This window comes from Panthera tigris, chromosome D4 (assembly GCF_018350195.1).
Source record: "Panthera tigris isolate Pti1 chromosome D4, P.tigris_Pti1_mat1.1, whole genome shotgun sequence".
Classification (NCBI taxonomy): Eukaryota; Metazoa; Chordata; class Mammalia; order Carnivora; family Felidae; genus Panthera; species Panthera tigris.
In genome coordinates, this window is record NC_056672.1 from 58,557,970 (window position 1) to 58,574,709 (window position 16,740).

At 46.2% G+C, this 16,740-nt stretch overlaps 1 protein-coding gene across 1 annotated transcript; it reads left to right on the plus strand.

Annotated features, from left to right (window-relative positions):
* The first annotated feature begins 93 nt into the window (after positions 1 to 93).
* POLR1E (RNA polymerase I subunit E) lies at positions 94 to 15,465 on the plus strand. Its single transcript, XM_015540733.2, has 12 exons — positions 94 to 270; positions 831 to 934; positions 2,156 to 2,232; positions 3,917 to 4,002; positions 6,226 to 6,284; positions 7,068 to 7,212; positions 9,037 to 9,144; positions 9,742 to 9,838; positions 11,758 to 11,891; positions 12,782 to 12,863; positions 13,534 to 13,665; positions 14,990 to 15,465. The coding sequence occupies exons 1-12, from the start codon at positions 195 to 197 to the stop codon at positions 15,147 to 15,149; spliced, it is 1,260 nt and encodes a 419-aa protein (XP_015396219.1). The 5' UTR covers positions 94 to 194; the 3' UTR covers positions 15,150 to 15,465.
* The last annotated feature ends 1,275 nt before the right edge of the window (positions 15,466 to 16,740 follow it).

Consider the following 16,740-nt stretch of genomic DNA (forward strand, 5'->3'; position numbering starts at 1 on the left):
GCCTTCGCATTCCCGGGAAGAGCGAGTAGGGGGCTGTGCCGGGGGGGAGGAGCCACGCCGGCTCCGCACGCGCGGGGCGGGGCGGGTGAGGCCACGCCTCTTCCGTCCTGTCGCCCTGCTGTCGCATGTGGAGTGGCAAACACGGCCCGGGGGTGTTCGTGTAAACGCCTAACCTTGGCGACCGGACTGGCGAGATGGCGGCGGAGGTGTTGTCGAGTGCGAGGTGGCTGTACTGTGGGGAGCCCGACGACAGCCATAGAGCAGTACTGGGTAAAGACTGCGGCGCCGGAGCGGAGTTCCCCGTAGCTCTCTCCCCTTCCGTCTGGGTGCCTCTACAGTCCTCCCGCCCCTGTCGGGCCCCTTTCCCCGCTGGACCGAGACCCCCTTTAGTCTCCTCCACTAATTGGGACTTGGCCTGGGCTCCTCTGCCATCCCACCATCTTTCTGTCACCACTTCCTCTGGATGAGGATATCCCAGCCACCCTCTTCTCCAAAGCTGTACCTGTCGTCTCCTCCCCACTCACCTGCCCCATCTCCTCCTCTCTATTGGGCAGAAATTCCCCTTTCTCTCTAGCTCTGGCCCAGGTCTCCTCAGCTCTGTTCCCCTAGTTATTCCCTTCTACCACAGCCCTTCCCCAGCACTGCCCTCACTTCTCCATCTCTTCCCAACTGGACCAGGACCTCCTTCAGCCCCCCTTTAGGTCAGGACCTGGGCTTCCTTACCATCCCCGTTCCTTCAGTCGCTCCCTCCCAAGGACAGTCCAGGTCCTCCCCAGCATACACTGTGGGTCCTTCTACTTCCATCTCATTCTCGGGCTGCAATCTTACAGTCCAGTTCTCCAATGGGCAGCTGCAGAATCCAGGCAACATGCGCTTTACCTTGTACAAGAGCAATGACTCCACAAACCCCAGGAAGAGAGGTCAGCGGATCCTGGTAAGTGCTACAGTGGCCACTTGGCTCCACTCTGCAGGCCTCTGGAGGCGCTTGAGTGCGGGTGGATGTGGGTCAAAGCAGGAGGAGAAAGGGGTGGTGGTGGATAGCAAACGGGCCTTTGAAGAACTCCTGTGAGTCCCAGCAGGTCAGGGGTGTGGGGACAGGCTCCATTCAGTTATGTACTTTTGGTGAAGTGATGGCCTTTCATTGATTTCTCTACATCAGTGATTCATTTGACAAGCATTGGTTGAACACCCACATGGCCCTATGCTGTAAGCTGCAAGGGAAACAGCTAGGTAGGACCTGGCCCCGCTCTGAGGGAGCTCATACTCTAGAGCACGGTTTTTCAACCTTGGCACCATTGACATTTGGATCCAGATAATTCTTTGTTGTTGGCCCATCCTGTGCATTGCAGGACATTCAACGGCTTCCCTGGTCTCTAACCACTAGATACCAGTAGCACCTTGTAGTTGTGACAGTCAGAATATCAAACATTCCCAGATATCCCCGGAAGAGGATTTCCCTCGGTTGAGAACCACTGATGTAGAGAGATGAGAACTGGTTTTGAGTTCAGTAACTTCTACAAGCAGACGAGCTCAGAGCCTGGCGGAGGGAGAGTGAGCTCAGTCAGAGAAGTCTCTGCTTGCCAGAAGGCCTTCCCCGGGAGAAAGTGCATTGGAGCTGAGCTCTGAAGGATAGAGGAGGGTTTGACAGCTGAGGTTTAGTATTCCAAGTGGAGAGGATGGCAAGGACAAACAGGGAAGCAGGAAAGCTTGACTGTGATTGAGGAATGAATCAGCTGTTTCCATAGTCCTGTGAATATATAAGGAATAGTCCTGGGAGAAATGGGCCAAGAAGCTCAGGAAGGGCTTGGACTTTGGGCCCAGAGGTTGCTGGCAGAACCACTTTGTAGCATGTCTCTAAGCGCTGGGACTCCAGGACCTCTCTCCCAAGTCCTGTGGTGCAATTCCCCTGAGAACTTTTCAGACCATATAGAAGCCAGCACTGTCTGGGGCTTCCCTTTCAAAAGTCCTCTTGCCTTTCTCCTAGGGACACCCAGATTCACTTGGACGGTGGGACTAGATCATCTCCCAGAGGCTCTCTGCTTCTAATCCACTGGTTCTGGATTCTAAAGCTTTTACAAATGTGGGAAAGGGAGACAAGATGCTTAATACCTTTCAATATTGGTTGTAGTGATGTTTTTTTCCCTTTACATTTTAGGCAGCTGAAACAGACAGACTTTCCTATGTGGGAAATAATTTTGGGACTGGAGCCCTCAAATGCAACACTCTGTGCAGGTAGGGATAGGGGAAGGGACAGCAGGAGGAGGAAGATAGTGGTGGTGAGCCTGGCACTACTGTGTTTGCTCTTTATTTTAGGGACAGTGGGGGAAATCTGGAGAGGTTTACCATGTCCCTTGTTCCCAGATCCAGAGGTCCTCACAGCAGCATGTGGATATGCTGAGAAGGGAAAACGAGTTACATTTGTTGGATTTCCTAACAAATCTCATTCATTTACAATTTTTTAGGGGTGCCTGGCTGGCTCAGTCAGTGGAGTGTGTGACTCTTGATCTCGGGGTTGTGATTTTGAGTCCCACATTGAATATAGAGATTACTTTAAAATAAAATCTTAGGGGTGCTTGGGTGGCTCACTTGGTTAAGTGTCCAACTCTTAATTTTGGCTCAGGTCATGATCTTGAGGTTCGGGGGATCGAGCCTCACACTGGGCTCTGGGCTGACAGTGCAGAGCCTGCCTGGGATTCTCTCTCTCCCTCTCTCTGCCCCTCCCTAACCGCCCCCCCCCCCAAACCTTGGCCAGACTAAATAAATAAACATTTTTAAAAAATAAAATAAAATCTTAAAAATAATAATTAAAAAAATTGAGATATAATACAACATAATAGTTTTGGTATATAGCATAATGATTAGATATTTGTATATATTGCACAATGGTCACCACAGTAAGTATAGTCATCTGTTACCACACATAGTTAGAATTTTTTTCTTATGATCAGAACTTTTAAGATTTATTCTCAACAACTTTTAAATATACAATATAGTATTATTAGCTACAGTCACCATGCTGTACATTACATTCCCAGGGCTTATTTATTTTGTAACTGAAAGTACCTTTTGACCACCTCATTAATTTGCGGTATCCTTTATAATTGTCTTGTTTCCAAAAGGCAGCCGTCTCCACTTATTTGGAATATGTGATCAATAGGCCAAAGCTTGCCAGAAATTTTTCCTGGAACTAACTCCAAGAAAAGCATTTGGTAGTGTCAAAGACTCCAGGGTTTCTATCCAGCTCTACTACTGATCAACTGACTTTGGGCAGCTCTGTCCTTCACTGACCCCCGCTCTCTCCCCGGGTGCAATGAAGATTGTTCACCCGAACAGACTATAACCGTCAGGCGCTGGCATAACACAGGCAGTGTTCCTCTGATAGTGTCCAACCGTGAAGCACAAAAAAGGCCTTTTCAAAGCCCCCATCAAACCACCCTGCTAGAGGCTAGATTAATGTGTATGTACTTAAAACCATTAACACCACATCATGCCCTTACAAAGATTCTCTAGTTCAGATTGGTCTTCTCCCCATAATTACCAAGGTTTTACTTGTCTTTGCCTCCATAAAATTTACGTGTGCAGCAAATTCTAGTGTAATTCTAGATTCTTATATCTCCAAATAGTTTCCCACTACAGCAATGAGCACAAGTGTGATTGGCTACCAGAATCACCTGGTAGCATTTTTTTTTTTCTTCCAGAACCACCTCTTGAATTCCCTCCTTCCTTCGCTCCTTTCCCTCTCATGCTAAGAATTGCTGCTCTTGGGGATCATGGTTACTCAGCAACAAGTGATGTATTCCTCAAGTGCATTGGGGCAGAAAGACCCTTGAGTACTTTTAAGCAGGAAAAAGGAAGTTGTATAAACAATACCTTTTGCATAATCCATTACCATTGGTATTACTCCTTCTTTATTCAGGCACTTTGTGGGAGTCCTGAACAAGACCTCCGGCCAGATGGAGGTGTATGATGCTGAATTGTTCAACATGCAGCCACTGTTTTCAGGTAGGTCCCAGTCATGAAGGCTCACAAAAACACTGTATATTTTAGGTTTGCTGGACGAGTTAGTTGTCGATTTGTAAAACGTATTTTGTACTTATTTTTAAAAGGGTGCCTTTCTGCAAATATTTATTGATGACCTACTATGTTCCAGGCACAAGTTAGGGGCTGGGGGTATAGCAAAACAGACACAGATCCTGTCCCTTCAGTGTTTACAGATTTGAGATCAGAAAATAATTTTAGTTAAAGTCAGTTGAGCAATGATCGGAGCAGAATATTGGAGGGCCTGTCCAATATTTTTTTTCATTCAAAGGCCTTTTTTAAAACTCTTAACTGTTCTGGTTGGAGTAGAGGTTTTAGGGTCTCTAGCAGGTGATGGGAGTTACTTATGGGTTGGACAGTAACTTTTCATTTTTATTTATTTATTTATTTATTTATTTGTTTATTTATTTATTTATTTTATTTTGAGAGAGAGAACAATGGAGAGGTAGAGAGAGAATCCCAAGTGGGCTCCGTGACAAACTGTGATATCATGACCTGAGCTGAAATCAGGAGTCAGATGTTTAACCGACTGAGCCACCCAGGTGCCCCTTTATGCTTTCTAATTTAGGCGGAGATCCATTTTCACCCTAATCCAGAGGGAGAACTTGTACTGTTTCTCTGCTTTGGCATCTCAGAATGCTCCAGACTGGAGTGGGATCTTCCAGAAGGTTGGGGGGGTCAGACTCAAGGGGTTCCTGTTCTCTAAATCTTAAATACTGCGAACCATGGTGAGGAGGGTAGAGATGAGGAAGGATTGCTAGGGTCTTGGTGGATCTGCCAGATACCTTCAGAGACAGTGGTTCCAACTTCATTCCCGCAGAGCAGCGGTGCCAGTCCTTTCGAGAATCTGAGGGACCTGGACCTACCTCCTGGAAACATACACAATATACAAGAATATGTATGAGATTTTGCATACAGTTGTAAAGGGCATTTGAGTCCTGAAACCCATCTGTGAATTTCAGGGATCCATAGTCTATAGGTTAAGAATTCCTTGCTTTGGGGGCACCTAGGTGGCTCAGTAGGTTAAGTGTCCAACTTTGGCTCAGGTCATGATCTCACAGTTCATGAGATTGAGCCCTGTATCGGGCTCTGTGCTGACAGTGCAGAGCCTGCTTGAGATTCTCTCTTTCTCTCTCTCAAAAATAAACAAACAAACTTAAAAAAAAAAAAAAAAAAAAAAGAATTCCTTGCTTTGCAAACATATGTAACTGCATTTAGATTATCCTCCAAATGCTCTACTGACTTCCCAAGAGGCAAAGGAAATTGTTCATTAATTTGCTGATTAAACAAATTTTTGTTTTTACATGTAAAAAAATGTGTAAATAATGGTTTATTTGGGACAGTGTATATATATATATATATATATATATATACACGCATAATATATATTATATATATAAATATATACACATACACACGTATGTATGTGTATACACATACATGCACACACATGCAACATTTATTAAGTGCCTGTGTGCTAGGCACTGTTCTAAGCACTTTCAGTGCACTACATCATTTACTTCACATAACCCTCTGGTTGTTTTATCAATGACAAAACTGGCACAGAAGTGAACCAACTTGGCAGGGACACAATGCTGCTATCTATGTCTATATAAAGTACCATATCATGTCGTGTATGTATATATGATCTGGGATTGAGACTCGGGCAAGGTCACTCTAGAGCTTATGCTCCTGTGTCCACTAGATTATACTGCCCCTTATATATAAATACTTTATGGGAGATTTGAGAGCTTTATGTAAGTAATACATACCTCACATTTATGCTTACCTACTTTTAGGTCTTTTATAAGGAGGGCAAAACTATTTACTGGAAAGAACCAAGGACTTAGTTTCTAATCCCATCTTGGCCACTGCCTGGTCAACAGACTTGGGGCAAATTATTTCATCTGGAGGCTTCATTTTTCCTTATTTGTAAAATGAACAGTTGGACCAGATGACCCCCTCATTTGACTTCTTAATTTATTCTCCAAATCCTCTGACCGTACTAAAGCCACAGACTAATTGTTTTCAGGATCCATTATATTAAACTCTGGGAAATCCTGAAGTAAAGAAATCTGTTTTTCTGAGATTGGCTGTTAAAATAAATATTAAACACTATTATAATCTGTGGGCCTTACAGCTCACTTTTTTTTCCTCTCTGTTTTTGTTTGTTTTGTGTTTTGATAGATGAATCAGTCGAGAGTGACTCGACACGAGATAATGAGGCCAAAACTTTTAGAGAAAAGGTAAGTGTGACAGAACTGAGATGTGGGACCCGAAATGCGTTCCTTTTAGGCCTTGCGTTTTCCCATCAGTATAATGAGCTGGCCCAACATAGGGCTGCTCCCAGCTCATTCAGTCTGTGGTTCTCTGGCAAGGCCACCTGCAGAGGCCTCCATGGCCTCACAGAGCCATCCTTCCATGTGGGACAGCTATACGCTGCTCTGTGCCAGTGTGCGGAACTGGTTCTCTGGGCTGATATAGGTGTAGCATAATACTTGGTTTTGGATTTAATCCAAGTTTCAGAAAATACTGGTTGTAGCCTGGAAACTTTCTCATTAAAAGAAAAGTAAACTTCAAGATTTTCAAGGTAGGCGGTTTCTGCAAAGCTCATCTCACCCCAGGATGGCAATTGATTGAATCTTCAGTACTGCCTGGAGCAGTGTTGAGAGCGGGTATGAGGCTGTCTTCAGGCTCAGAGGGAAAGAATGAGTGATTAGCAACATCTGCTATGGGTACAGGGCTGGAAAACAGTAAGCTGTATGCCACAGATTTAGCAATCCTAATTCTGGTCTTTTTACTTTACAAATGGAGACACTGTTGATTTGTAAATACCCCCTGACAGTTTATAAAGCAAGTACTTCAGATGTGTTAATACAAGAAGCCTGGGAGATAGATACATATGGTTCAGCCCAATTTGCAAGTGAGGTAATAATCATGGCTCAGAAAGGCCGAGGGTTTCCCCATAGTCACACAGGAATAGTAGTGCCCAACCTGTCCCTAGACAGACTACATTTGTCCCTGCACAGATGGATTCTTGCATTGAAGCCTTTGGAACCACCAAACAGAAGCGGGCTTTGAATTCCAGAAGAATGAACAGAGTTGGCAATGAATCTCTGAATTGTGCAGTAGCTAAAGCCGCAGAGAATATTATTGATGCAAAGGGTGTGACTGGTAAGCAGCTGGGACCTGGGTAAGAGTCTGCTCATAGAGACCACTTTCTCTTCTCTTGAGATCTTTTACCTGCCCCACAGATGGAAATAATGGGCATTCAGGCTGGATTCCTTCCTCTCACTGAGTGCTTTCCTGGGAACAGACTCTGGAAGTAGTAAGAAACATCTGCCCTTGGGGAGCTCCCAGTCAAGTAGAGGAGACAGGCACGGGAATGGATGTGTGTATGCGTGTCCTTGGTGCCAGGGTTCCAGCTGGCAGGGTGCTCTGGGCACAGGGAGGTTTTGGGGAAAAAGACCAAGGTGATGTTGGTGCTGATTAACCCTCTGGAGACAGGGCTTCACTTTGGTGCCAGTGGACCTTTTTCTGTTCCTAAATTCGTCAGCAGCTTGAGTATTTAATTGTATTATTTAAAAATGTATTTATTGCTCAAATGCATTATAAGAACGTAAGAGAAGGTTTACATAAGAGCGGTTTTTCTATTAGAGTGGGATTTTAGTAATTTTGAGAAAATCTTTCCAAACCCTCTGATCATATAAATATTTTCCTATGTTTTCTTGCAGTACTTTCATAATTTTACTTTTTACATTTAAAGCTTAAGACTTATTTTGGCATATGGTAGAGACCTAATTTTATATTTTCTAAATGATTAACCAGCTGTCCCCAACTCCATCCTTTTCTTGTAGAAGATGATTTAGAAAGTCCTCCTTCTCACTTTAGCACATTCTGTCTGTGTTCTGTTCCATTGTCCATTCTGTTCCCGTGGCAGCATGAGGCTGTTTTGATTTCAGTAGCCTCATCATCCGGTTTATTTTCTGATAGGGCAAGTTCCTCCTACTCCTTGCTTTTATTTTTTGCAAACATTAGAGTAACATGCTTTTTCCCCAGGTGATCTTAATTATTTTGTCAAATTCCCTCAAAACGCAATTGAGATTAATATGGAGAGAATCATCATCTTTATAATATTATGTTTTCTTATCCAGGAACATAAAAATATGTCTCTCCATTTATTTGAAAGCATTAGTAAATTAAAAAAATATTTTTTTAATGTTTATTTTTGAGAGAGAGAAAAAGAGGCAGAGAGAAAGAGACACAAAATCTGAAGCACGCTCCAGGCTTTGAGCTGTCAGCACAGAGCCTGACGCAGGGCTCGAACTCACGAACCATGACATCATGAGCTGAGCCGAAGTCGGACACTTAACCGACTGAGCACTCAGGTGCCCCACATGAGGACATTTTTTAATGTTTTTGTTGCATTTACATGAGTAAATTTTTTAATGTTTTTGTTGAGTTTACTGTCAGCTATCAAAGGACGTCTAAAAAGAAAAATAATTCACCCGTTTCTCATCATTTTTCCAGACCAACTATTATAATTTTCCCATATTCCTATCTGTCCACATCTATATGCATACTTAATTCTTAATGGTTATCCTTGTAGGCTAGTTCACAGTTTTATATTCTGGTTTTTTGTTTTTACTCACAATATGTGGGGAAGTTTTCTGGAGCCATTAAAGACTCTTTTGAATATCCCTCACTTTTAGCTTCTCTTGTATTGTAAATATTTATCGGTACACCTGCCTTTCCCAACTATATTACAAGTCGCTTGAGGGGGACCACACCGTGTGCACCTTCTCCAGTGCCTGGTTAGGTTTGTGTCATGATAGCTGGAGCTGTCAGCCTGATGGGGAGGTCAGGCCACATTGGCAGAAGCATTCCAATGAGGAGTTTTCCGGGCCAGTTACGATCTTGAGGACATAAATTATAGTGTATTGGGGAACCTGCAGCCAAATGGATGATACCGACACCATCTCTTCCTTTATTAAAAAGCTCTGGTCAGTGATGCCATCCGTGATGAACTGCAAGATGACTCCCTGTACCTTCCTCCCTGCCACGCTGATGCAGCCAAGCCTGAAGACGTGTATAAATTTGAAGACCGTATCCTTGTTGCAGTAGAAACGCTGCTTTATTTCCCAGGTTGGGACGTGTATACATGAGTGGGCAGACAGGCTCTCTGGTGTGTTGGTGGTCCTGTGATGCTCACGGAAGCTACATCCAGACCTTTGCGCTCGCTCCAGCGCTGTCGCTGGGTAGTCAGCTAGGCTTCCTCACTAGCTGTGGGACTGGCCCTCCGCCTCTGAGATTCAAACCCATTCCTCAGCAAAGTGCTGAGGTCACTCTCTGTCAGTAGTCAGGATAAGACTTCTAAGTCAACTAATGCCTTAAGTCTAAGACAGACTGATTTGTAAAAGGTAGGGTTGGAGCATAGAATTTCCCTACTTGTGCGTCTAGTCAGAGGGAAAATGCCTGCGGTAGTTTTGTGATAAGCCGGGGAGGCAGAAAAGCCCAGGCAGGGAATGGGCTCTGGGCTGGGAGTCTGAAGGACCGAGACCCTGCGCTCAGCCCCAGTGTATTATGTGATCTTCCCCCATCTGGGCCTCAGCTGTCCCATCTCTAAAACGAGGCCCCTCTGAGATGAGCTAGCCAGTTGGATGTTGCCATTTTGGTCAGATTGTGTTCTTGACCTGTGACTAGTTCTCTCCCCTGCTGAGTATGAAGCTCTTCAAAGCCCATCTGAAGCTTTCAGGAATGTCTCATCAGAGGAGATCCTGAAGATGATCGAAGAGAACAGGTACCCCTCAACCCCCTGGGTGGATGGAGTGTCTGGGGCAGTGATGTCAGAACATGACAGTAGTCAGGTGAAGCGGACTTTTAGGGATGTCAGTCAGTGAGGGTGTATGTCTTTTCAGCATTTCAACGTGAACGAGCCAGTGTTTTCTTGAAAATGTTTGGGTCTTCAGGCTTCTTGTCCCAAGGCTGTGGGTGGCATTCAAGGGAGAGAGAGGTGGCCTCTGAGTACCTGGAGCCTGTGGCTGGGCAGAGGGTGGTGGGGCCTTGTGGTCTGGGGCTTGGAACTAGAGCTGGCCCATGTCCCCAGTGTTATGCTGATAGTGATTGTCACCAGTGGGGTGGGGCCCAAGTGCGAGCCTGCAAGTAGGTGCCAGTGGAAGTGATGGTGTGCTGAGTGAGCATTTTAACTTAAAGTTAAATTTATGTATTTAAATACTGTATATTTTAAAGGGTGCCTGGATGGCTCAGTCGGTTAAGTGGCCAACACTTAATCTCGGCTCAAGTCATGATCTCACAGTTCGTGAGTTCAAGCCCCAAATCAGGAGTGCAGAGCCTGCTTCGGATTCTCTCTCTCTCTCTGCCCCTCCCCAACTCATGCCACATATGCTCGCCCGCTCTCTCTCTCTCTCTCTCAAAATAAATAAACTTAAAAAAAAAAAAAAGTACTGTATATTTTAAATAATTCAGATTATCTCTCCACCCTCCTTGGGCCTTTAAAAGCAGCTTTTTTTTTTTGATGATAGTGGAATTTTTTTGCTCTTGAGTTTTTCCTTTTAATAATTTTATCTTGAGAAAATAAAAAATTACAAACCCTAGGTTGGTTCTCCGATTTTTTTAAGGGGAGGGAAGGGCAGAGAGAGAGAATGAGACTCCCAAGCAGGCTCTACACTTTCAGTGCAGAGCCTGATGCAGGGTTTGAACTCATGAACCATGAGATATGACCTGAGCTGAAATCAAGAGTCAGAGGCTTAAACGATTGAGCCACCCAGTGCCCCAAGTTCCTTGAGTTTTGAAAGTGCTTTTTTTCTTTTTTTCCCCTCCAAAGATTCATTTCCAGAAAAGTTTATTACTGGTTCTTGGTTGTCTTAATGTAGTTGTGGTTCAGCAGCAGGTGCAGGAATGAGCTCTGGGCTGAGTTTGAAGAAATAAGTCCCTGAGCTCTGCCCAAGGTATGGTGTGATCTGTGTGATCTTCCCTCCGCTGAGCCTCAGTTTTCCTATCTGTAAAACGAGGCCACTTTCTTAAAGAGCTTCGTTATCTCTCTGAGTCCAGGATCCTCATAGTGGTAGAATAGTACATAAAAATAATAGCTAACATAGATGGAGCTCTTACATGTGCCAAGTACTGTTCTATACACTTTACTTGCATTGTCTCATTTAATGCACAGAAAGCCCCTACTCTGAGGCTACTATCATTGCCTTAAATTTTTAGGTGGAGTTGATGTACAGAGATGTATAGAAGATGTACAGAAACTTTCCCAGGCCACTGAATGGCAGACAGGGGTTCAAAACCAGGCATTTTAACTCAAGATCCTGTGCTCCAGACCACTACATCAGGATGGGGCAGACCACGGCCTGTGTGCCAAGTCTGGCCTGCTGTCTGTGAATAAAGTTTTATTGGAACACAGCCATGGTCATTCATTTATGTATTATTAATGCCTGCTTTTGCAGTGGCAGCTTTGAGTACATGGAACAGAGACCATATGGCCCACAAACCACAAATATTTACTGTCTAGTCCTTTACTGCCTTGGCACTAAACCATGCTCACTGTGTTATAAGGAATGTTGATAGGACGGCCCTTCCTCGACTGTTGAGTGTGTATCAGCTGTGAAGGATGCCTGCTGTTTTCATTGACAGCATGAATGGCTCCTGACAGAGCCGGTCTCATGCATCCCTCCATTGTCTCCTCCCCCGTTTTAGCCACTGCTCCTTTGTCATAGAAGCGTTGAAGTCTTTGCCATCAGATGAGGAGAGCCGAGACCGCCAGGCCCGATGCATATGGTTTCTGGACACGCTCATCAAATTTCGAGCACAAAAAGTGATTAAGCGGAAAAGTAAGTCCATGATAGACATTTTATTCTAGTTATTTGTAGCCTGTTACTTGTCTGTTAGACTAGCTGTAATGAGAGAAGAAAATGGATATGATTGTCTCGATCTTTATTTGTGACAGTGTAAAAGTGAGGTTCCTGTAGTCATGCCGGCAGACTGAAAGGACCAGCCCAGCTCTCTCCTCTTCTGAAAATGGGGATAGGCTGGCTTGTACCTTTGTTCAGAGCTGGCATCCACTACTTCTCGTCTGCATGGGGCAAAGTATAGTATCCAGTCAAATTATGAAAATTTTAAGGGACTGTTGGGCAAACGTGAGCTCTCTGGGGAGAAAAACTGGCTTTGTTCATATGACGGCTTATGGCAGGTTTATGTGTGTCCGCGTATTTCTGACTGACAAGGAAGAGAGCCCATTCCCGCTGGTAACACGTGTCACATGTCTAGGGCCATGCTGGATGCCCCACATCCACCCAGCGCTGGAAACCCACCTGTGGTTTTAGGCACAAGGTGATGCCGTCTTGTTACTGTGATTGAGCTCCCAAGAGTCTGTAACAGTTTTCAGGATTTGCCTGCTTCTTATTTTCACATTTCAGTCTCTCCTCCTTTCCCTCTCCTTGGGCTTTCTCCACTATCTGTTTTGCTTTGTAACATCTTATGAATTCTAGATCTTTAGGCCTCATTGGAGTCTGGTTTTCCTCCCTGTCTCTGCCCCATCACAAACGTCTCTCGGGCGTGTACAGTTTTCATTGGGAAGTGGCTCTTCTGTTTCATGGGCCCTGCTTCTCTTACCACATGGCTCCATTCATTGCAGTGGCCCAACTGCTGGCCAGCATCTCCTCATGGAGATGCTGTGGTATGCAGGTTTGGAAACATGCTCAAACTCAGCTTTGTGTTGTAGGTGCCCTGGGACCTGGGGTCCCCCACATCATCAGCGCCAAACTGCTGAAGCACTTCACCTGCTTGACCTACAACAACGGCAGGTCAGGGGGATTGGCTTCTGGGGCTCCTGCCTTGGAGAAAGCGGGCTGGGGAGGGCAGTGAGAGTGGGGATGAGCGCATGGGTTGGATCCCATGTCCACGGACACTGCTGAGGAGAGCACTCACTGCCCTTTGCAAGGGTCTTCCTCAAATTGGTTGAGGAAACACTATGTATTACATGCTCTGTCCCCCTTGGAGAAGTTCACATTAGAGGCTCTGGGAAGTCCTGCAGCTGGAGACTTCTTTCACTTCATACACTTCTCCAAGGAGCCTTTCCTAATATCTCATAGAACCAATGTTCTATGGAAAGGCAGTGTTGCAGAAAAGGGCAGGCCAGTGCCCTTTGCGTTTGGGATGACTGTTTTCCCAGCCTCCCGGCTGAGCAGTGGGGACACGCTCAGAGGGTCCGTGTCCTTGAGAAGCCCTAGCTGTGCCTGGGGAAAGTGTAGCTGTGGCCCACTCGGAGGGAACACTGGGATTGCCTCATTGCCCCACTGTGCGTGAAGGCATGGGTACCTTGACTGGACAAGGAATGTTGCTCAGATTTCTTCTCCCCAAGGTGGGAAGACCATGAGTGTGCATGAGAACAGGCTTGGATGTTTTTATTCCGCTTCTGGAATAATCATCTTAGAGTTTAACGCTGTCTCTCCTTCACTGCCACTGATTTTGTAGCCTGCGGAACTTAATTTCGGATTCGATGAAGGCGAAGGTCACCGCGTATGTAATCATACTGGCTTTGCACATAAGCGACTTCCAGATTGACCTGACACTGTTGCAGAGGGACTTGAAGCTCAGCGAGAGAAGGTGAGCGCAACAGAGTAATAAGCTCCCTGTAGGGTGCTTAGTATTTCTGGTACTACTGGAAAGCAGGAAGCACCATCAAGGGACCTGGGGACATTTGATATGGGCCAGAGGACAGTTGTCAGCGAATGAGTGATTAAATGGATGCACAACCAAGACATTACCAAGTGCCTTGTCTATTCTACGCACAGTATTAAATCTGTCACGATCTCAGTGATTTTCCTAAAAACCAATGGGAGAATCTTCAGTTCAAAGAAGTCAGTGACTCCCAGCGTCACACGACCAAGAGGGGGGGGAATAGTTGGGCTTCGAGCCTGAGCCTTCCCATAGCATTCTGTCCCTGTATAACCCAGCAGTCTCTGAATTGCTGTCACTGGGGAGAGGGGGTCTGTATGGTCCTGAGGGGTGGAGCCCAGGGGTGGAAGTTGTAAGAGAACCCAATTTCAGCCTAGCAAAAAGAATGTCCTCAGAGTCGGATGGAAGGGGCTGCCAGACATGGTGAGGCCACCGTTTGTCAGGGATATCACACTGGGGCTTCTATGACCCCACAGCCTTACTGAGGAACAGGGACAGGCTCGGAGGGTCCTGGGAGAGTTGGCAGAGTTGTGATCTTGGGCCTTTTCCAGCCTTGCTAGGAAGGATTCGGACAAAGCAGGCAGAACTTTCCAGGATCCTGAACTGTGGGATATGCTGACCTTTGGGTGATTTAAGAGCGTCTGGTATCCAAGGCCCCCGATGGTGTTCCAGGAGAGCCAGCGAGAATACCCTTGTCTGGGCTCTTCTAGCAGTCCCTGGAGGGATTATCCTGAGGGCCGTCCACAAAAGGCATTCTAATAGGCGTTGAGGTGGAAAATAAAAGAGAAACAAGATGCTCAGAGCCTGTAAAGTTCTAGCAAAATTCTAGCAAGTGCTCAATCCTGGTTATCAGAAGTAAACAGTTATTAATTGTGTCTAGATAACCTGGTTTTCCATCACCTATATGGATACTTGCTAATAGCAACACATTAAAATGAAATTGTCTTGGGGCGCCTGGCTGGCTCAGTGGAGTGTGCAGCTCTTGATCTCAGAGTTGTAAGTTTGAGCCCCACGTTGGGTGTAGGGGTTACTTAAAAATAAAAATCTTTTACAAATAAATAAGATACATTACATTACATTACCTTGTCTTTTTGATGGCTCTGGAGCAGATCTTGTCTGCTTCTCTGCTCTGCTCCTGGTGGCCGTTGGGGATTCTGTCTTCACGGGCCGGAGTGTGAATGCTGCTCCCCCTGCCAAGGGCAGACCTGCTGAGGACACTCCCTCCCTTTTGTTCTGTGTGTTTGCTCCTTAGGATGATGGAGATAGCGAGGGCCATGAGGCTGAAGATCTCTAAAAGAAGGGTGTCTCTGGCAGCTGGCGGGGAGGAGGATCACAAGCTGGGCACTCTGTCCATCCCGCTGCCTCCAGCCCAGACCTCGGACCACCAGTCAAAGCGGAGGAGGATCACCTAGAGGGTGCTTTCCAGATGGAGCATTTTGGCCACACGGAGCCACTACTTGTGTTCATTTCCATTTTTATTTTTAAAATGAGAAGGAAAAAGAAGCCTTGCTTTGGTGTGGGTACGAAGCCAGAAGCAGCATCTCAAGTCGTGCTTGTGTTCGGTGGAAAGATAAAGTGATTGCCATGTTGGACTTCACCTCTCACCTCTGGTGTCGCTGTGATTATAAATGGCAGGCGGTTCCTGTGGGAGGGTGGGGCCTGGGGAAGTCCGAGCCAACAGATCTCACAGGCTGAACCCTAGGCCAGATCTAATGGATCAGTGTTAGTAAAGAGGGCTGTGAAGAGAGCTGTGATGCCTAGTCTGGAAGGGCCACGCAGCCCAGCTGGGCTGGAAGAGGAGGCCTCCGGCTTTCCCAGTAGCTGTGGGTCACCTGTGTCGTGGGGTTGCCGAAGGGGGCCGGTTTAGTTTGAGGCTGCCGTAACAGAGGAGCCGGTCAGAGGAAGAGATTGACAAAGCTGGTTACTCTGCCTGGCTCGGGCCCACAGAGGGCAGGGGTCAGCTCTGAAAGCACGTTTTTGAGAGAGATGAATCAAAGTGAAGTACGGAAAACAAATGGTTCTAGACCTCTTTAAATTTTTTTTTTTTTTAACGTTTATTTATTTTTGAGACCGAGACAGAGCATGAACGGGGGAGGGGCAGAGAGAGAGGGAGACACAGAATTGGAAGCAGGCTCCAGGCTCTGAGCCATCAGCCCAGAGCCCGACGCGGGGCTCGAACTCACGGACCACGAGATCGTGACCTGAGCTGAAGTCGGACGCTTAACCGACTGAGCCACCCAGGCGCCCCTAGACCTCTTTAAAAAGAGGATTTGATGCATGGATAGAATGCTATAAAATTGTGAAAGGGCTCCACAGGTGGGAATCGGGAGATTGCCCCTGGCTCTGCTGAGTTTAAGAACACATGGCTGGGGGGCACCTGAGTGGCTTAGTAGGCCATCTGACTCTTGATCTGGGCTCAGATCAAGACGGTTTGTGGGATCGAGGCCCGCAATGGTATGGAGCCTGTTTGGGATTCTCTCTCTCAAAGTAAATAAACATTTTAAAAAAGTGCACCGCTGGGGTTGCCAGCTGGGCATCAAGATGCCACGTCCGCCCCAGACTGCTTCTTGGATTGCGGAGGCTGGTGACGACACTGCGATGCTGAGTCCAGCCACCAGTGCTTTCAGTCCCCCCGTTTCCACCCTTTTACTTGTCAGCACTAACAGCCAAAAGATCAAGAAGCTGGCCTCCATTTTGCTTCCTTTTTCTGTGAGCATTTGACCCTTGAATAATCCAGGGTTAGGGGGCATCAACCCCTCACACAGTCAAAAATCCATGTGTAATTTTTTTTAAGTTTATTTTTGAGAGAGAGCATGTGCACGAGCAGGGGAGGGGCAGAGAGGGAAGCAGAGAGAGAATCCCAAGCAGGCTCTACACTGTCGACGCAGAGCCCGTTGTGGGGCTTAGACCCACAAACTGAGATATGGCCTGAGCCGAAATCAAGAGGCAGATGCTTAACCAGCTGAACCACCCAAGTGCCTCCCGTGTGTAATTTTTGACACC